General features: G+C 69.2%; 1 protein-coding gene across 11 annotated transcripts in view; it reads left to right on the top strand.

Moving 5' to 3' along the window:
- The window catches only part of RBFOX3 (RNA binding fox-1 homolog 3), a 178,855-nt gene extending 163,359 nt beyond the window's left edge, over positions 1-15,496 (top strand). For 9 of the 11 annotated variants that reach the window (XM_042802438.1, XM_042802435.1, XM_042802439.1 and 6 more), the window contains 11 exons: positions 7,937-8,188; positions 8,927-9,064; positions 9,552-9,605; positions 10,128-10,220; positions 11,260-11,320; positions 11,590-11,643; positions 11,907-12,039; positions 12,627-12,666; positions 13,227-13,282; positions 13,598-13,676; positions 14,677-15,496. In XM_042802438.1, coding sequence (XP_042658372.1) covers positions 7,937-8,188; positions 8,927-9,064; positions 9,552-9,605; positions 10,128-10,220; positions 11,260-11,320; positions 11,590-11,643; positions 11,907-12,039; positions 12,627-12,666; positions 13,227-13,282; positions 13,598-13,676; positions 14,677-14,721 — 1,005 coding nt within the window. In that variant the 3' untranslated portion in view covers positions 14,722-15,496. The remainder of the gene's footprint in view (positions 1-7,936; positions 8,189-8,926; positions 9,065-9,551; positions 9,606-10,127; positions 10,221-11,259; positions 11,321-11,589; positions 11,644-11,906; positions 12,040-12,626; positions 12,667-13,226; positions 13,283-13,597; positions 13,677-14,676) is intronic. The other 2 variants (XM_042802432.1, XM_042802433.1) reach the window with 2 other exon arrangements.
- Positions 15,497-15,941: the final 445 nt, after the last annotated feature.

The following is a 15,941-nucleotide window of genomic DNA, read 5'->3' as shown; positions in this document are numbered from 1 at the left end:
TCCCCACTCGTGGCAGGTCCCACCGCAGGGCACGGCTGCCCACGTCCCCGCTGGCAGGGAGGGACCTCCCCCCATCCTCCATGCACCCTTGTGCGCCGGTGCCCGGCAAGGACCCCGGCGAGGTATCCGGGAGCCGGTGGGGACAGTGGCCTCCATGGCACTGGCCATCGCCAGGACCCAGTGGCCAAGGCCCAACACCATCCCGGCACTCGGCCTTGGCCACCGGGTCCTGGCGATGGCCGGCGCCGCGGAGGGCATGGCACCGGCATCGTCCCCAGCAGCCTCCCCACCAAACCCATCCCAGCCTGGGGCACCGTGCGCTCCCGGCTGTTTTCCAGCTCTTCCCTCGCAGCGTCTCTTGTTTCCCCCTCGCTCTGCCGCCACAACACCCTGGGGGCTTTGTTAGCACAACTCGGTTCAAATGTCTGATTAGTCTTTAGGAGATCGAGGGGTCAATTTTCCACAGCTCCTTCCTCTCCATTTAACTAATTTAACTGCGCGATTGTTACAAATTTCATTTTATTATAGCCCTGCTTCTCAGTCCAATTGAATTACCAAAATCTCATTTTCTCAGAAGTGCTGAATATGTAATTAGAGGAAAAATTATGCTCCCGACTGCCTATTAGAGAGGGCTGCGTGAGAGCTTGTCCGGGCGCGCACACGGGTCCGCGGCTCCCGAGCACCCACGCCGGCCGGTGCGAGCATGCGCGCGGTTGCGATGCGCCACGTGCAGCTGTGCCGGAGCCCCGGCGCGGTGACGGCGTGACAGTGACCGGGAGCCGGGGGTGGGCTCCTGGGTGCCAAGGGCTTTGCAGGAGCGGGGCCGGGGTGCGGGCAGTGGGGACCGGCGAGCTGCGGGGCCCGGTGCGGGGATGGGGCCGGAGCCGTTGCGGTGCTCGCGGGGGAGGCAGGAGGCCGGTGGATGCGGCCGTTCATCCCACCGCTCGCTGCGCCTTGAGCTGTCTGGATCCAGCCGGGATGGACCCGGCTGCCGGTAGCTCTGGCAGCCCCGCGCAAGGGCCCGGGGCAGGATGAGCGGCCGGGGAAGCGAGCCCAGCGCTGCGCCTGCGCTTGTCTCCCGAAAGCCGGGGCAGGGCTGGGAGCCGGCAGAGCCGCTCGGGGGCACTCGCAATGGGCCGGGCACCCTGGTCCCCGCTCGCCTCCCCGCACCCGCGGTGGGACCCACTCGAGGGCCGGGCAGGGCTGGCAGCCCAGCCAGGACGTGGCCCCGCCAGAGGAAGATGCTCCTCTGCGGACCCTGCCCGCCTCTGCCTGGGCTGTGACGGCCACCCATGCGCCTTAGCTGGCACCCAAAGGCGCCCTGTCCCCTCCAGAGCCCCTCGGTGCCTCTTCGTCTGGGTGCACTGGGGATGAGGCACCCTCAGTCCTTCCCAGAGCAGCAGAGCCCCCAGTCCCTGCCAGCCATGGGGAGACAGTGGCTGCCCCCCAGGACTGCCGGCACCAGCAGACAGACCAGGCTCTGGCGTGGCTTGGCCGCCCCGGTGACCGTGTGGTGCCGCGTCCGGCACTCCGGTGTCTGCAGGGCTCAGGCGGATGCTGCCGAGGACTCGAGTCCCTTCCAGCCCGTCCCCAGGCTCCGCAGCCAAGCTTGTGCCTGGCACGTCTGTCTGTCCCAAACCCTTTGGTGGGGACCACGCACTGCTGGGAATCCTGGCCGGCACGGCGTATGCCGGATCTGCGCCGCTCCGGTGTGCCTGTAAGAAGAGCTGGGCCTGGGGGGGTGGCCTGGACGCTGCCCTCCAGCAGCATCTGCTCGGGGTTGGGAGCTGCTGCGGGTGAGCCCCGGCACGCCGGCGATGCCGGGAGCTGCTCGGGAGGGAGGAGAGTGCCGTGTGTCCCGGAGCTGCAGTCCTCCCGCTCGTTGCGGGCCTGATCCTGGCGTGTCTCCGGCGGTGATGCAGCCCGGTCCCGCCCCGGCACAGCGGCACAGGTACACGCCAGCCAGGGAGATGTCAGCCGTGTGCAGGAGGGGGGTGGCCGGGAGCCCCCCAGCCCCCCTGCCTCGCCTTGGTTACACAACATTATCATTTCATAATACTCTGAAATATACATGAAGTTGGCTGAATGCAGATGAAATTGCACCATTTACTTCATGAATATTTCATGCAGCCTCAGCTCCGAAGTTTCCGGCTGGCGGAGCCGGGAGCCGGGCCCGGACCCTGCTCCCCCCGTGTCCCACGCAGGAGGTGACGGGGACACACGGGTGGGTCTGCACCGGGCTGGCGCCTCATCCCCCTCTTCCCGGGCACAGCCTGGCCGCTGCGTCCTCCTTCCCCGCGCTCCCGGGCAGGGGGAGCAGCGTCCGGCCCTGGCTGTGCCGCGGGGGGTCTGCCGGGGGGGTCAGCGGGCTTAGGTCAGGAGCCAGCCCCCCCTGCCCCGGGCAGCTCCTCTTTCAGGGTCCTGGCGCAGGGGAATGGGGGCAGAAGGTGCTGGGTCGGTGTGTGGGAGCCTGGAAAAATGGTCTTTTTCCCATGCTGGAAGGCCGCCCTGCCTTCCCCCCCACTCTTCCTCCTCTTCCTCCTCCTCCTCCCCTCATCCCTCCAGCCCCTCGGGTCCTGCCTGTTCTCTCCAGCCCCGCTGCTCTTTGCAGAGCTTCCCACTTGAGCATCCCTGGCAGATGCCATTAGCAGGCTCTCACCCCTCCCCTGCCTCCTCGTTAATGAAGACATTAAGCACGGCGGCTGCTACCTCCAGCCTCCGCAGCTCCTCACCTCCTTTCACAGCTCCTTCCCGGGGGGGGGTGATTCCCCCCCCAAGCCCCCCCAGCTCTCTGTGGGGCCGCAATGGCCCCCATTCTGCGGAGGAGAGGAGAAGCGACCCGCTGCCGTCTCTTGCAGGGCTTGTCCCTCCCGGGGCCGGGGGCGTCCCCGCAGCAAGCACCCCGACCCCGCTGCAGCTCGGGGCTTGGGGCTGGTGTCTGCCCGGGGCCGGGCGCGCTGCTTTGTATGGATGGCGCAGCATTTTGGGTAATGAAATATTCACAGGTCAGTGATTCCTTGAGAAATGACGGGGATCAGTCAATTCCTTTTCAGGGAGTAATTTTCTTCCCCTTCACGGCCTCTGTTTCATGTTGACAGTCATTAGCATGAGCGAGCGGCTGGATCGAAGGGGGGACGTTGTGGCTGTCACACAGATGAGCCGTGCTGGGCACAACCTCGCGGCAGCCAGCGGTGACGGCACGGCCGTGTCACCCCTGGGTGCCTGGAGGGGTCAGGGGGGATGCGAGGACCCTCCTGCCACCACGGGGGGCATTTGCTGGGCTTGAGGGCAGATGCTCCCATGGCTTTCCCGTCCTGCTGGGGGGCACGGCGGGGGCTCCTGGTGCGGGCAGAGCTGGGGTGCCCTCGGGGAATTACTCAGCACCCTTCCCAGCGCTGGGCCCCGAGCCCAGGCTGAGGGGACGCCCTGACGGGCAGCGAGCAGGCAGGATCCAGCCCGGGCCAGAGTAATGCGCTCGCTGCCTGCGGGATGTGCTGCCCGCTGAGGCTGTGCCGCTCACGGGAACAGTTTGGCAGCCTCCTTGGGTGCTGCAGTGGGGCTGGGACCCACCGCAGTCCCTCCCTGCTGGCTCCCAGTGGAAGGAGCGGGACAGCCGCAGGCACTGGGGCTGGAGCTGGGCTGGCTGCCTGCGGATCCGTGCTGCCTTTGCTTCCCCGACACCCGTGGCTGCAGGCTCCTCGGTGCGTCCTGCCCTTGGGGCTCCCTTCTCGCTGGCGGTGGGGAGGTGTGTGGTGACGGGACCGTGCCCCCTCCCCAGCTGCACCGGGGCTCAGCATGGTGGCTTCCAGCCAGGCTGTGTGTGTGCTGGGACCCGGCAGTGCCATGCTGGGACCTGGCAGTGCCATGCTGGGACCCGGCAGTGCCATGCTGGGATCTGGCAATGCCATGCTGGGGCCAGGTGACCATGCTGGGACCTGGTGGTGCCATGCCACCCCGGCACCCCGCACCAGCAGCACCAGTCTGGGCGCAGCGCGTGGGAAGGGGACATCCACAGGCAGAGCTGGCCGAGGGCAGGGGGTTGCCCTGGGCTGGAGATGAGGTCAGGGACGGGCCGAGGTGGCGGGATGGCTGCGAGGCTTCTGGAGGAAACTGGGCACGTTTGTGGTGGCCGCGGGCAAGGGGAGCAGCCCCGGGACAGGCTGCGCCTGGTTGTAAATCGTGACCGTTTGTGCGAGCAGAGGCTCTGGCTGAGTGCGGGCACGGCTCGCTGGCCGGCCTTGGGGCCACCATGGGGCCACGGCACAGCCCGTCCGTGGCCGGGTGGCAGCGGGGGACGGTAATTCGGGGGAGCTCGCCCGCTCTGCGCTTGGCTAATTGCTCAGGCACGTCCTCTGCGTCCGGGGGCTCCCGGTGCGTTATTTTCTTTAAAAGGAGCAAATGTTAAAAATGGCGTCGTCAGCCCCGAGCTGACAGGCACAATCACCAAAGTGCGGCGTCGGCAGGAACCGGCCCCACGCGCTAACTGACTTGAAAGGAAATGGCCTGGATTGTGCTGAGGAGGCAGAGTGCGGTGGGGAGAAAGCAAGTGGAGCAAACAAAAAAACTTCATTAATTAAAGAAACTCGTTAATGAGGGACATTTAATCAGCTAAAGATGATATCTACCTCCTGCCTGCTGCGGCAGCCGCTGCGCAGGGCTGGTGGCACAGGGCTGAGCCGCAGGCAGGGCAAGGGACACTGCGCAGGGGACACCGCGCAGGGGACCTCACCTGGGGGCTCTCGGGGGGCTCCCCTGGCCCCGGGGGCTCCCCGGGCTCCTCGGCGCGGTGCTCTGCCAAGGAGCTGGCAAGCAGCGGGATGCAGCAGCACGTGCCGCGTTCCCAGAGCCGCTTCTCCCCTTGACGGCGAAGGCCTCGGCTCCCCATGCTGTCCCCAGGGCCAGGGTGGTTGGGCACAGGGCTGTGCCACAGCCCTGCCAGCGTCCTGCCCGGGCAGACGAGCAGCACGGGTGGTGGGGTGCTGCTTTTGCCCCCCCATGCCAGGTTAAATACCGCCGGCTTTGCTCTGCACTCGGTCTCAGATACCGCACTAATACCCTGTCTCGTTTGCTAAGTGAGGGCCGTGGGCCATTAATAATCAGAATTTCCTTTAATGCAAGTGTGGAAAGCTGCCCCACAAAGCGCCGTGCAGGAGCACCCCCCTTGCCCCCGGGAGGGACGGGCGGTGCACGGGCAAGGGACGCCTGTCAGAGCCACCAGCACCCACGGAGTCCCCGTGCATCCGGGCACCCCAAGCTGGGAGCACCCGGCTGCAGGCTGGTGCCATCTGGCTGCCTCCCCTGGGGTGCTGAGGTGGGTCTCCAGGACCCCCCCGGGCACTGGGCGCAGGGAGGGACCCAGGGAAGGAGCTGCTGTGGGGCTGGGGCCCCGTAACCCGCCCAGGAGGAGCAGAGGGGGGGCTGGGGCTTTTCCCGCGCTGCAAGCGGACCGGGGAGGACGCAGGCGGCGCAGGGTGCGGGGCTGAGCAGCAGCCGTTTCCCCGTGACGTCAGCGAGCATCATGCAGCCAAACCCACCGGCATCCCCCTCCCCGCGGGGCCCTGGCCCCCGGCAGCCCCTCCAGCACCCAGCCGAGCAGCCCGATCCCCGCCGGGGGTGGACGGGCAGCGCTGGCAGGAGGGTGGAACTGGGAGCTGTAGATCTGCGCCTCTGCAGCACCAGCAGCCCCGGCGAGCGGCAAAACATGGGAACCTAACGGTCCCTGAATGAAATAATACTTGGGCTGACAAGCACTGCAACAGCCTTTATTAATAACAGGCGTGAGCGTGGCTGTCAGGACAGGCTGGCGAGGAGGCAGTGGGGCCCGAGCCCTGGGCAGGTTGGGGACAGTCCCTGCCCCGGCACCCCTCTGCGTCCCCTTCCCTGCCGCCTCCTCCTGCCTGGGCAGCGGAGCCCGTCCCCGCTGCGGCGGCGGCTGATCCCGGCTGTGGTGGCAGCAAGGACGAGTGTCCGGCGCGGAACAGGAGGGAGTGCTGCAGGCTGCTCCTGCTGCTGGCTCCGTGCACACAGGCAGGGAGGGTCGGGCACCCGGGGGTGCAGGCAGGGAGAGGTGGGCACCCAGGGGTACAGGCAGAGAGGGCTGGGCACCCTGGGGTGCAGGCAGGGAGGGTCGGGGACCCGGGGGTGCAGGCAGGGAGTGGTGGGCACCCGGGGGTGCAGGCAGGGAGGGCTGAGCACCCAGGGGTGCAGGCAGGGAGGGTCAGGGACCCGGGGGTGCAGGCAGGGAGGGCTGGGCACCCAGGGGTGCAGGCAGGGAGGGTCAGGCACCCGGGGGTGCAGGCAGAGAGGGCTGAGCACCCAGGGGTGCAGGCAGGGAGGGTCAGGCACCCTGGGGTGCAGGCAGAGAGGGCTGAGCACCCAGGGGTGCAGGCAGGGAGGGTCAGGCACCCTGGGGTGCAGGCAGGGAGTGGTGGGCACCCAGGGGTGCAGGCAGAGAGGGCTGGGCACCCTGGGGTGCAGGCAGGGAGGGCTGGGCACTGGGAGCACAACCGCTGCAACTGTCGGGTGTCTGCCCACTCCCCGGAGCAGATGCGGGTGCTGAGGCCAGATTGGGCGCGGGGTGGGGACCCCCGTTTTGTTGGGGGGGGGGGGGGCCCAGCTGCCTGGCTCGGGGCAGCACTGGGGGGGGGCAGCTCCGCCGTCCTGTGACACCGGCAGCCCTGGGCCACGCTGGCGGGGGGCACCGGGCCGGCGGGGGGCACCGGGCTGGCGGGGGGCACCGGGCCGGCGGGGGGCACCGGGCCGGCGGGTCCCCGAGGAGCTGAGTCAGCGCGCCAAGGCGCGGGCGAGCCCGCCGGTGACTTGCAGATCTGCAGCGGGATTGTCCCCGCCGCGTTCGCACGTGGTCCCCGCCGTGCCCTCGGCGTGGGCTCCGCTGCCTCCCTCGTGGGCACGACAGCTGGGGGACGGTGGCTGGCAGCGCGGCATCCCCCCCTCGTCCCCCCCGCGCCATCCCTCCGCGCCGTAAATCGGCCGCGCACGCAATTAAGGAGCTTGTCTTCGCGGGCTGAGCCACAGCTGTATTTCACGGGCGAGAGGCTGCCACGGCGGGTTGTAAAGCATCCGGGGGGGCTGCCGGCGCTGCCCCCTGCGCTGGCTCAGGCGTTCGCAGGCTCTTGGCTGCCGGCGGGGTGGGGGGGTGGGGAACGGGGGGGGCTGCTGCCAGGCGCTGCGGTGGGTGCTGGTGTGCGGCGGCGGGTGCAGCACACGCGTGTGCAAGGGGAGGGGGGGAGCCCGCGGGTGCACGCGGGGCTGTGAGGATGGGTGGGTGTGCAGGAGAGGTGCTGGCTGGCAGCCCCACGCTGCCCCCCGCCAGCCCCACCCCCCCCCAGCAGACAGCCCTCGGCTCGTGGCGCGGGGGCAGCTCACCCCATTTGACCGGGGCGGCCGGGCCGGCTGCGTTAGAGCAAAAGGCCTAATCAAATATTTAGCAGTTAATTGATTCCTGTCTGGTGTTTGCCCCTCCCTGCCGCCGTGGCCCCGCTCCTCTTTCGCTGCCACCACCGTCACCGGGACGCCGGGCGCTGATGCTGCGCAGCCCCCCCGGAGCAATGCTGGGGCCTCCTGGCTTCGCTTTGCCCCACATTCAGCTCCAAAGCGGGGGCTGCCCTGGTTTCCTCCCCGCAGGGGAAGCCCGTGGGCAGGCTCCCCCAGTGAAGCCCCGCGGGGGGGGCTCCGTCCCGCTGCCGAGCCCCGGTGCACCGGGCGGGCACGGCACCGCAGCGGGAGAGGACGGGGGCTCAGCCGCAGGCAACGCGACCCAAGAGCTGCTGCGGCACAGAGACAACCCGGGGTTTGGGGGGGACACACCAAAGGCTGGGGCGAGGTGGGGCGGGGGGGCCTGGGTCTGGCTGCAGGGACCAGGACCCCTCCCTGGGGACATCAGTGGGTAAGGGGGACGGTGCCGCTGTCTTGGCAGGGTAACCAGGACGCCACGGCTCCGCCGGACGCGATGGCTCAGCCCTACCCCCCGGCCCAGTACCCCCCGCCCCCCCAGAACGGGATCCCCGCAGAGTACGCGCCGCCGCACCCCCACCCCACGCAGGACTACTCGGGGCAAAGCACAGTACCGGAGCACGCCATGACCCTCTACACACCAGCACAGAGCCACGCCGAGCAGCCGGGCACCGACGCCAGCACACAGTCCATAGCAGGGACGCAGACGGTACCGGTAAGGGGGGAGCGGTGCTGGGGGGGGCGGGGGGGGGGGCGGGCAGGCGGGGGTCCGGGGGCAGCGCCGGAGCTGCCGGGGCCGCAGTGCTTGCGTGGCTGCAGTCCCACGGGGTGCTGGGCTGGGTGCCCCCGCCGTGGCCACCGGCTCTCTCCCGCGCAGCCCCCCCCCCGGCCCCGTCATTTCTAATCACTTGCAATCTCCCGGCTTGGCTGCCGTCCCACCAGATACCTTCAATTACAGGGTTGTAACGCAGCGCCCGGGAAAGTGCTGAGCCGAGGTCTGCCACCCCCACCCCAAAAGCACTCGTGGGCCCCCCGGGCACCGGGCTGTTGGGGGAGGGGTAAGGCTGGTGTGAGGCCACTCAATGCTGGCTGTCTGTCTGCAGTGGGTCACCCCCCACCCCCCCGGGTGTGCTCCCAGCGCTCAGCCCCCCATGTCACCCGCTCATGGGGCGGGTGATGCCCTGACCCCGCCGGCAGCACCGGCTGAGGCGGGGAGGTGCAGGCAGGGCCGGTGGCTGGTTCCCCAGGCTGGGGGTTCCCCAATGGTACAGAGATCCCGCTCTGGCATCCCCCCAACTCGCCAGGCTGTGGGGAGACCCATGGGGTGCTGCCCGGGGTTTGGGGACCGCAGGGACTGCACGGGGCAAGGGGGACAGTCCCTGAGCCCGGACCCCCACCGGGGCATGCGGGGCTGGCAAGGCCAGGGGCTGACAGCTGGTGGTGCTTCCTGTAGCAGACAGACGAGGCGGCACAGACAGACAGCCAGCAGCTACACTCCTCAGACACCACAGACAAGCAGCAGCCCAAGAGGTTACACGTCTCCAACATCCCCTTCCGATTCCGGGACCCTGACCTGCGGCAAATGTTCGGGGTGAGTCCGGCCCCATCCAGCCACCCGCGTCCCCTGCTCTCCACTCGGCTGCTGCCCCGTGGCACCCCTGGGACCCCGGCACTGGCCCGTCCCGAGGGCCCGCGCTGGCCAGGAGCGGCGATTCGCAGGGTTTGCACCCTGGTTAATGCCAGGCTGTCGGACCAAGGCCCCTGCGTGGAGGGGGCAGTGACACCGAGCCGTTGTCCCCCTCCCCTTGTCCCCTTCCCAGCCCTCATTAGGGTTCAGAGCAGTGCAGGCTAAGGAGATTTTGGGTGATACTCCTCAAGTCCTGGAAGAGTGGGTGCCATGGGAGGGATGGGGGCTGTCCCCTGCATGGCACTGAGGGTCCCGTGCTCCGGCCCCCGGGGCAGCCCCCTGCCCGTCCCTGGCCCGGCGAGCGCAGAGCCCTGTGCCAGCAGCCCTGGGTGCGGGCGCGGGGGGCCGGGGGCTCTGCGGGCGCTCACCCCTCTGCTCTCTCTGCCTGCAGCAATTCGGGAAGATCCTGGACGTGGAGATCATTTTCAACGAGCGGGGCTCCAAGGTGGGTGCTGCCCGCGGCCGGCGCCCTTACGGCGAGCCCCAGGGGGGGCCCGGTGGAGCCAGGATGCCCAGCAGCTCCTCTGCCTGCTCTCCCCTCCTCTCCTGCCCCCCGGGACCCCAGCACGGGGTACCCCATCTCGGGGCAGCCCCATCCCGCTGCCCTGCGCCGGCCGGGGGGGCCGTGGGGGTCCCTGCGCCCCGAGCACTGGAGGGAGGGGAGGGCTCTCTCTGCACCCCCGACACAGGCAGCTCGTGTCCCTCTGTGTGTGGATGTCTCTGTTGTATCTTCCCCGCTTTCTGTGCCCCTCTCCCAGACTCTTCTCCCAGCTTGTGGGCGATGCTGGGGCCTCAGCGGGGACCCCCGGCCTCAGCGGGGGCCCCAGCCCGGGCTCTCCATCTCTGCACTGCGGCAGCCTCATCTCCTGCGCCAACTCTCCTGATTCACCCCCTCTCTCTCTCTGTCCCCCGCACCCTCTCTCTGTCTCTCTGTCTCTTTCTTTCTCCTTTTCTCCTCTGCTCACAGGGTTTTGGGTTTGTAACTTTTGAAACTAGCACAGATGCCGACCGGGCACGGGAGAAGCTGAATGGCACCATCGTAGAGGGCCGGAAGATTGAGGTGCTCAGATAAGTGTGCTAGTGCCATGCCTGCGTGTGCGTGCGTCCCCCCCGCCCTGCCTGGGGGCCCTCTCCTGCCGGGGGCTGCGGGCAGGGCAGAGCGGGGACAGGGGACACTTTGGGGCGGCTCCGGGTCCCGCATGCCCCAGGGGAGCCGTGCCCGGCACGTGCATGCGGCCGTGAGCGCGGCACGGGAGCATGTGTGCCGGCAGCTGGGGAGCTCGGCGCAAGGAGCACCCGGCTCAACCGAACCTCCGGCGCTGGGGGAGAGCTGGGGCACCTGCCCGGGCTCTGGCTGCCTTCTGCCAGTCCTGGAGGGGTCCGGCGGACCCCAGCTGCCCGCAGCCCCCGTGCCCACCACGCAGCTGCCCCGAGCTCTGTGGGGAGGAGAAAGGCTCTGCTCCGCGCGCTGCCCCCAGCTCCCCTGCGCCCGGGAGGGCAGGATGCTGCCCAGGGCTCCTGCGCCTGCTGTGCAGGCAGCTGCCCAGCCCCGGAGGCTTTTATTTCTTCACTCCAGGCAGAGGGATCGGGCTCTGCCCGTTTGCCGGCAGCACCTTGCTGATCGCCGGCGGGGCAGCGCGCAGCGGAGGGAGCGGGACGCAAACGTCAAGGGCGGCCTGGCCGGGCACAGCGGTGCCCCCAGGAGATGCCTGTCAGAGAACGCGGCCTGACAAAGCCGGGCAGGAGCTCGCGGGTGCTTGCAGGAGGGACCCGGGCTCCTGCCGCAAGCGCGTCCTTCCCGCAGGCTGGGGTGGGGACAGGAGGTGGCCGAGCCTGGCGGCAGCACGTCGGGGCTCAGCTTGAGCATGGCACCACAGCAGTCAGGGCATCGGCCACCAGCCCGCCCCTCGCTCGATGCTGGGGGCAGGGTAGGACCACGTCACGGTGGGGTGGCTGTGGGCAGAGGCTCGTCCCACCTCTCCGGCATCCTTCGCTCCGGCATCGGAAGCAGCAGCGACGCGCGCCGAGCGGGCCCTGGGCTGCGGCCTCGCCAGCCCCGCTGCCCGCAGGCGCTGAGCTCCCGTCCCCTCTCTCCGCAGGTGAACAACGCCACGGCCCGGGTCATGACGAACAAGAAGGCTGCCAACCCCTACACCAACGGTAAGGGCCCGCGCGAGGAGCCGGAGCTGCACCGGGCAGGGGCATCCCCGGGCACCCGCGCCGAGCTGCTGCAGCAAACGCTCGCCGCACCCTTGGGCAGGCGGGAGAGCGGCCGTTCCCTGCCCGATGTGGGGGTGCAGCCCCCCCAGGCACCCCACACCCTGCAGCAGCCCCAGGGACGGGAGCTGTGGCCCCTTGGAGCCCAGCTGGGGGTGCGGGGAGCGCTGGGGGGGGGCGTCCCTGGCCTCACCAGCTCTCCCTGCCCGCAGGCTGGAAGCTGAACCCGGTGGTGGGAGCGGTGTACGGCCCCGAGTTCTACGCAGGTAATGTCGGGTCGGGGCCAGCCCTGCTGCAGGTCCCCCCCCCCCAGCGTTGGCTCCGCAGCGTGTCTGCCCCCGCCGCTGCTCTGAGCAGCCCCCCGGCCCCTCTCCCTGTCCTGCACCCCTGCGGGCACAGCTCCCCCCGCCCCATCCCCGCGTGTCCCCATGGGCCAGGGGCAGACTCTGGCACGGGAGGCAGGGGTCCCATCCGTGAGCCGTGGGGACCTGCCGCCGAAAGCCCACGTTTGTCCCCCCCCCTCCTGCAGTAACGGGGTTCCCGTACCCCGCCACGGGGACGGCCGTGGCCTACCGAGGGGCACACCTACGGGGACGAGGACGCGCCGTCTACAACACCTTCCGGGCCGCGCCGCCGCCACCGCCCATCCCCACCTACGGCGCGTGAGTACCCGGGCACGGGGGGCACCGGCTGCCGCGGGGCGGGGGGGCCCTTTGCTGCCGCCTTGCTCCCATTCTGCTGCCGTCGGCATCGGCGTTAGTGGGCTCGCGTGCTTCGGGGACGGGCTGCAGCTCCCCAGCACCCACCTGGCCTCAGGCTCTGTGAAACCCCCCCGGCTCCAGCCCCTCGGGGTGACCCACGTGCTCACTGCCCCCCCCGAAGCATGGACCGTTATTCCAGCCGTGTCGGTTGGTTTAATAGAAATTCTCTCCCGGCTCAGGCGGCCGCTCTGGTGTCGGGAACGGCCGCGGGAAGCTCTGGCCGCCGGATTGCTCCCAGCAGCAATCGTGCCCCCCGGACGCCTCCATGCCCGTGGCAGCCCCTGCCCTCGGCCGTGCCCTCCGCCTGTCCCCATGTCCCTGCCCTCCCTGCCAGGAGTCCCAGCCCGGGATGTGCCCTGGGGCTGCCTGGATGGCCACTCCTCGCCCGTCGGCTGCGCTGCTGGAAGCAGCTCCCCCAGGTCACCGGCTTCACCCCGATCCTGGCCGGTGACACGGGCCCGGCTCTGACGCCTCCACCTCGTTTGCAGGGTCGTCTACCAGGACGGGTTCTACGGAGCCGAGATCTACGTAAGTGCCGTGCCCGGCTCATGCCAGGGACCCTGTGCCAGGGGCGAGCGGCACCGGGCAGCTCCGCGTTGGGCTTTGCCCCCTGCCAGCCCCGTCCCCTGGGGACGGCAGCCGGAGGGCGGCCGGGAGCGGGGTGGCACCGTGCAGGGTCCCGTGTCCCCAGCCAGGCCCCTCGCAGGGCCAGCGCTAAGCTGGATTTACGGCCTCGGCAAGCGCTGGCGCGCCGTCTCACACCGGCATTTAACCTCCATATTTAAGAAGCCATTGGCGATATTTCAGGCGGGCGGCTGAAGGATTTATCTAACGTGACACCTCATTAAAGCGATCAGGGAGGTGACATTCTCTCCTCTGGAAATTTAATTTTTTAAGGTTAATGTTTGTGAAAGCCCCTGGGGAATGGTAATGAAGCTGGTGTGCGCCTGGTGGCATGGGCACCGGCTCCCCGCGGGGTCCCAGCGCTGCTCCGTGGCAGCACTGGGGGGGTGCCCGGCTGCCCCGGCCCCCCGAGCCTCCCCCGGCGGGTGCTGCCCCCCCTGACCGCCGTCTCTCCTCCGCTGCAGGGGGGCTACGCTGCCTACAGATACGCCCAGCCCGCAGCGGCAGCGTACAGCGACAGGTAAGCACCGCGGCACCGCAGGCATCGCTCCCGGAGGGGGGGGAGCCCCGTTTCACCCTGTGCATCACCCAGTCCGACACACCCCAGCTTTTGTGCCCCATGGGATGAGGTCAGAGCCCGGCGCAGTGAGAGGGTCCTGCAAACCGGTGCCCCTGTGCTCCCCGTGGGCTCGTCCAGAGAGGGACTGAAGCGGGGAGATCCTGGGGTGGGTCCCAGGTGCATCAGGGGGATGCAGCGGCTGGGCAGGGAGGGCTGTTGAGGGGAGATGGGACCCCAACCCCGGTCGCTAACGCCCACCGCTGTGTTTGCTCCTAGTTACGGCAGAGTGTACGCAGCGGCAGACCCGTACCACCACACCATCGGCCCCGCCGCCACGTACAGCATCGGCACCATGGTAAGCGCAGCCCCCACGGCCTTTCGTTGCTTCCCGGTGCGAGCTGCGGCCAGGCCGGGGGCGGGGGGGCAGCCCGGGGAGCTTGAGGGGCGCGGGGGCAGGCAAGGGGGGAGCGGGGGGGGGGCCAGGAGCTGGCGGCGGCGGCAGGAGCAGCGCAGCCCCTGCCTGGCTCTGTCCGCAGGCAGGCAAGAGAGGAGACCCCCCCCCCAAAACCCCCCACCCTGTGCATCCACCCCGCACACCCCGTTACACCCGGCCGTTGGCAGCCCCACGCAGTCCCGCCTGTGCACGCCGCTTCCCGGGGGCCCAGCTGCCCCCCCACACCCCCCCAGCACCAGCTGCCTGGGCAGCACCCCAGGGTCCTGCCTGGGGACAGGGACCCCCCCTTTCTCCTCCCTGGCGCACAGCCACGCACAGGGAACACGCGTGTGCGCACCGGTGCCTGCAGCCCACCCACGCGCCACGGCTCCTAGCTAGCTTCACAACCAGCATCAAAGATGAAAAATCCCACTCGTGGGCAGGATCTCAAAGCCAACCCATCTTTTTCTTCCTTTTTTTAATCCCCTCCCCAATCCACTCCCCGGCTGGGGCCGGGCTGCCAAGCACCCCCCGGCCCCTCGGTCCCGCAGGGATGGGCAGGGCTGGTACCAGCCCAGCGCCGCAGCGGGGACGGGGACGGGCTGGCCACAGTGGTGCCGTACTGGGGACACTGGGGCTCGGGGCGCCCCGCAGCCTCTGGCCCATGCACGGCCCCAGGGCAGCACCCGGGGCCGTCCCAGAGCCTGGGCAGCACCGGGCACCCTCGGCCCTGCCTGGCCCGAGGACAGCAGCGATTTGGTGTCATTTAAAAGAGAGAAAGAAAGGAGGAAAAAAAAAAAAAAAAATTAACAAAAAAAAAAAAAAGGAAAAAAAAAAATATTTAAAAAAAAAAAAGGGAAGAACTGGGCTTTGCCTCTCTCTCGAATACTGATTGGCTTTTTTTTCATCTTTGATGTTGCAGGCTAGTCTATACCGAGGAGGGTACAGCCGCTTCACTCCCTACTAGCAAGACAGACCCAGCCCCTCCCACCACTAACACTGCCGCTCACTAGCACCAAACCAAACCGGGCAGCCAGAGCCGGGGCCGGGCCTCCGGAGGAACCGCGGGCCGGGCTCGGCGGCTGCCCACCCCCGTAGGGTCACCTCCCGCCGCTCCGTCCCGCCGCCCGCCCGCGTCTCCTGCGCCGTCCGCCTGCCCCGCGCCCCGGTGCTGCCCCGGCGCTCCGGGGTCCCCCGCGAGCGGGGCCAGCCCTCGGCCCCGGCGGCACCCCGTTTCCCGGAGCCGGGGCGCGGGGGTCCCCGTGCAGCTCCACGCTGGCCCGAGCCCCCGGCGGGCGCTGCCCTTGCCGGGGGGTGCAGGGGGCTCGTCCCCCCACGAGGCAGGAGGGGATGGGGGCACGGCGCTGACGGCAGCCCCGGAGCAGCCCCTCGCCCCCCCATAGGAGAGACAGGAGCTGGCGGGGGCTGCTGCAAGCTCCGGGGATGGAGCTGGGCTGGGGCGGGTGCAGGACCCCGGGGACAGCCCCCCCAAACCCCGGGGCGGCCCCCCGGGCAGTAGCGGAGCTCTGGTGCAGCAGGCGTGGGGCGCGGTGTGGGGCTCGGGGGGACCGGGCTGGTGGCCGTGTCCCCCCCCGGCCCGCAGCTCGGCCGGGCTGCCCCGCACGCCGCTCCAGCGAAAGACCTGCCTCTCTGTTTCTGTTGTAGTGAAACCGCGGCCGTTTCCTTCTGGGACCAGGAAGGGCAAAAAAAAAAAAAGAAAAAAAAAAAGAAAAAAAAATCCACACACACACACACACCCCAAAAAAAAAAATCAAAAATAAAAAAATTAAAAGCAAAGCAACAACAACAACAACAACAAAAAGCAAAGCGGTAACAGCCGAGTGAACGTCCCGTACTGTCCACACACGCACCGAGCGAGCGAGTCCCGGAGGAGCGCGGACCGGCCGGACACGCCCGAGGGGCCCCCCTCCGCCCCGGCCCCGCAGCCCACGGCAGCGAGGGGAGCCGGCACCCCACCGAGCGCGGGGGTGTCCGGAGGGGCCCCCGCCGCCCGGGCGCAGGGCCTGGGCACCACGTCTTCCTTTCAGCCCCGGCGCGGAGCTGCGGCACGCCACCCCTTCCCCGGCTCGGGGGACCGGGCGCCGGCGTGGAAACCCGGCTTCGTGTTTTCCGAGCTCCGGCGCTTGCCGGTCATCAGCGTGTCGAGTGTGCGAGGCCTCGGCTCCC

Source organism: Tyto alba, unplaced genomic scaffold, assembly GCF_018691265.1.
Source record: "Tyto alba isolate M040663 unplaced genomic scaffold, T.alba_DEE_v4.0 Super-Scaffold_39, whole genome shotgun sequence".
In the NCBI taxonomy this organism is placed as follows: Eukaryota; Metazoa; Chordata; class Aves; order Strigiformes; family Tytonidae; genus Tyto; species Tyto alba.
This window is presented reverse-complemented; position numbering and strand designations above follow the sequence as displayed.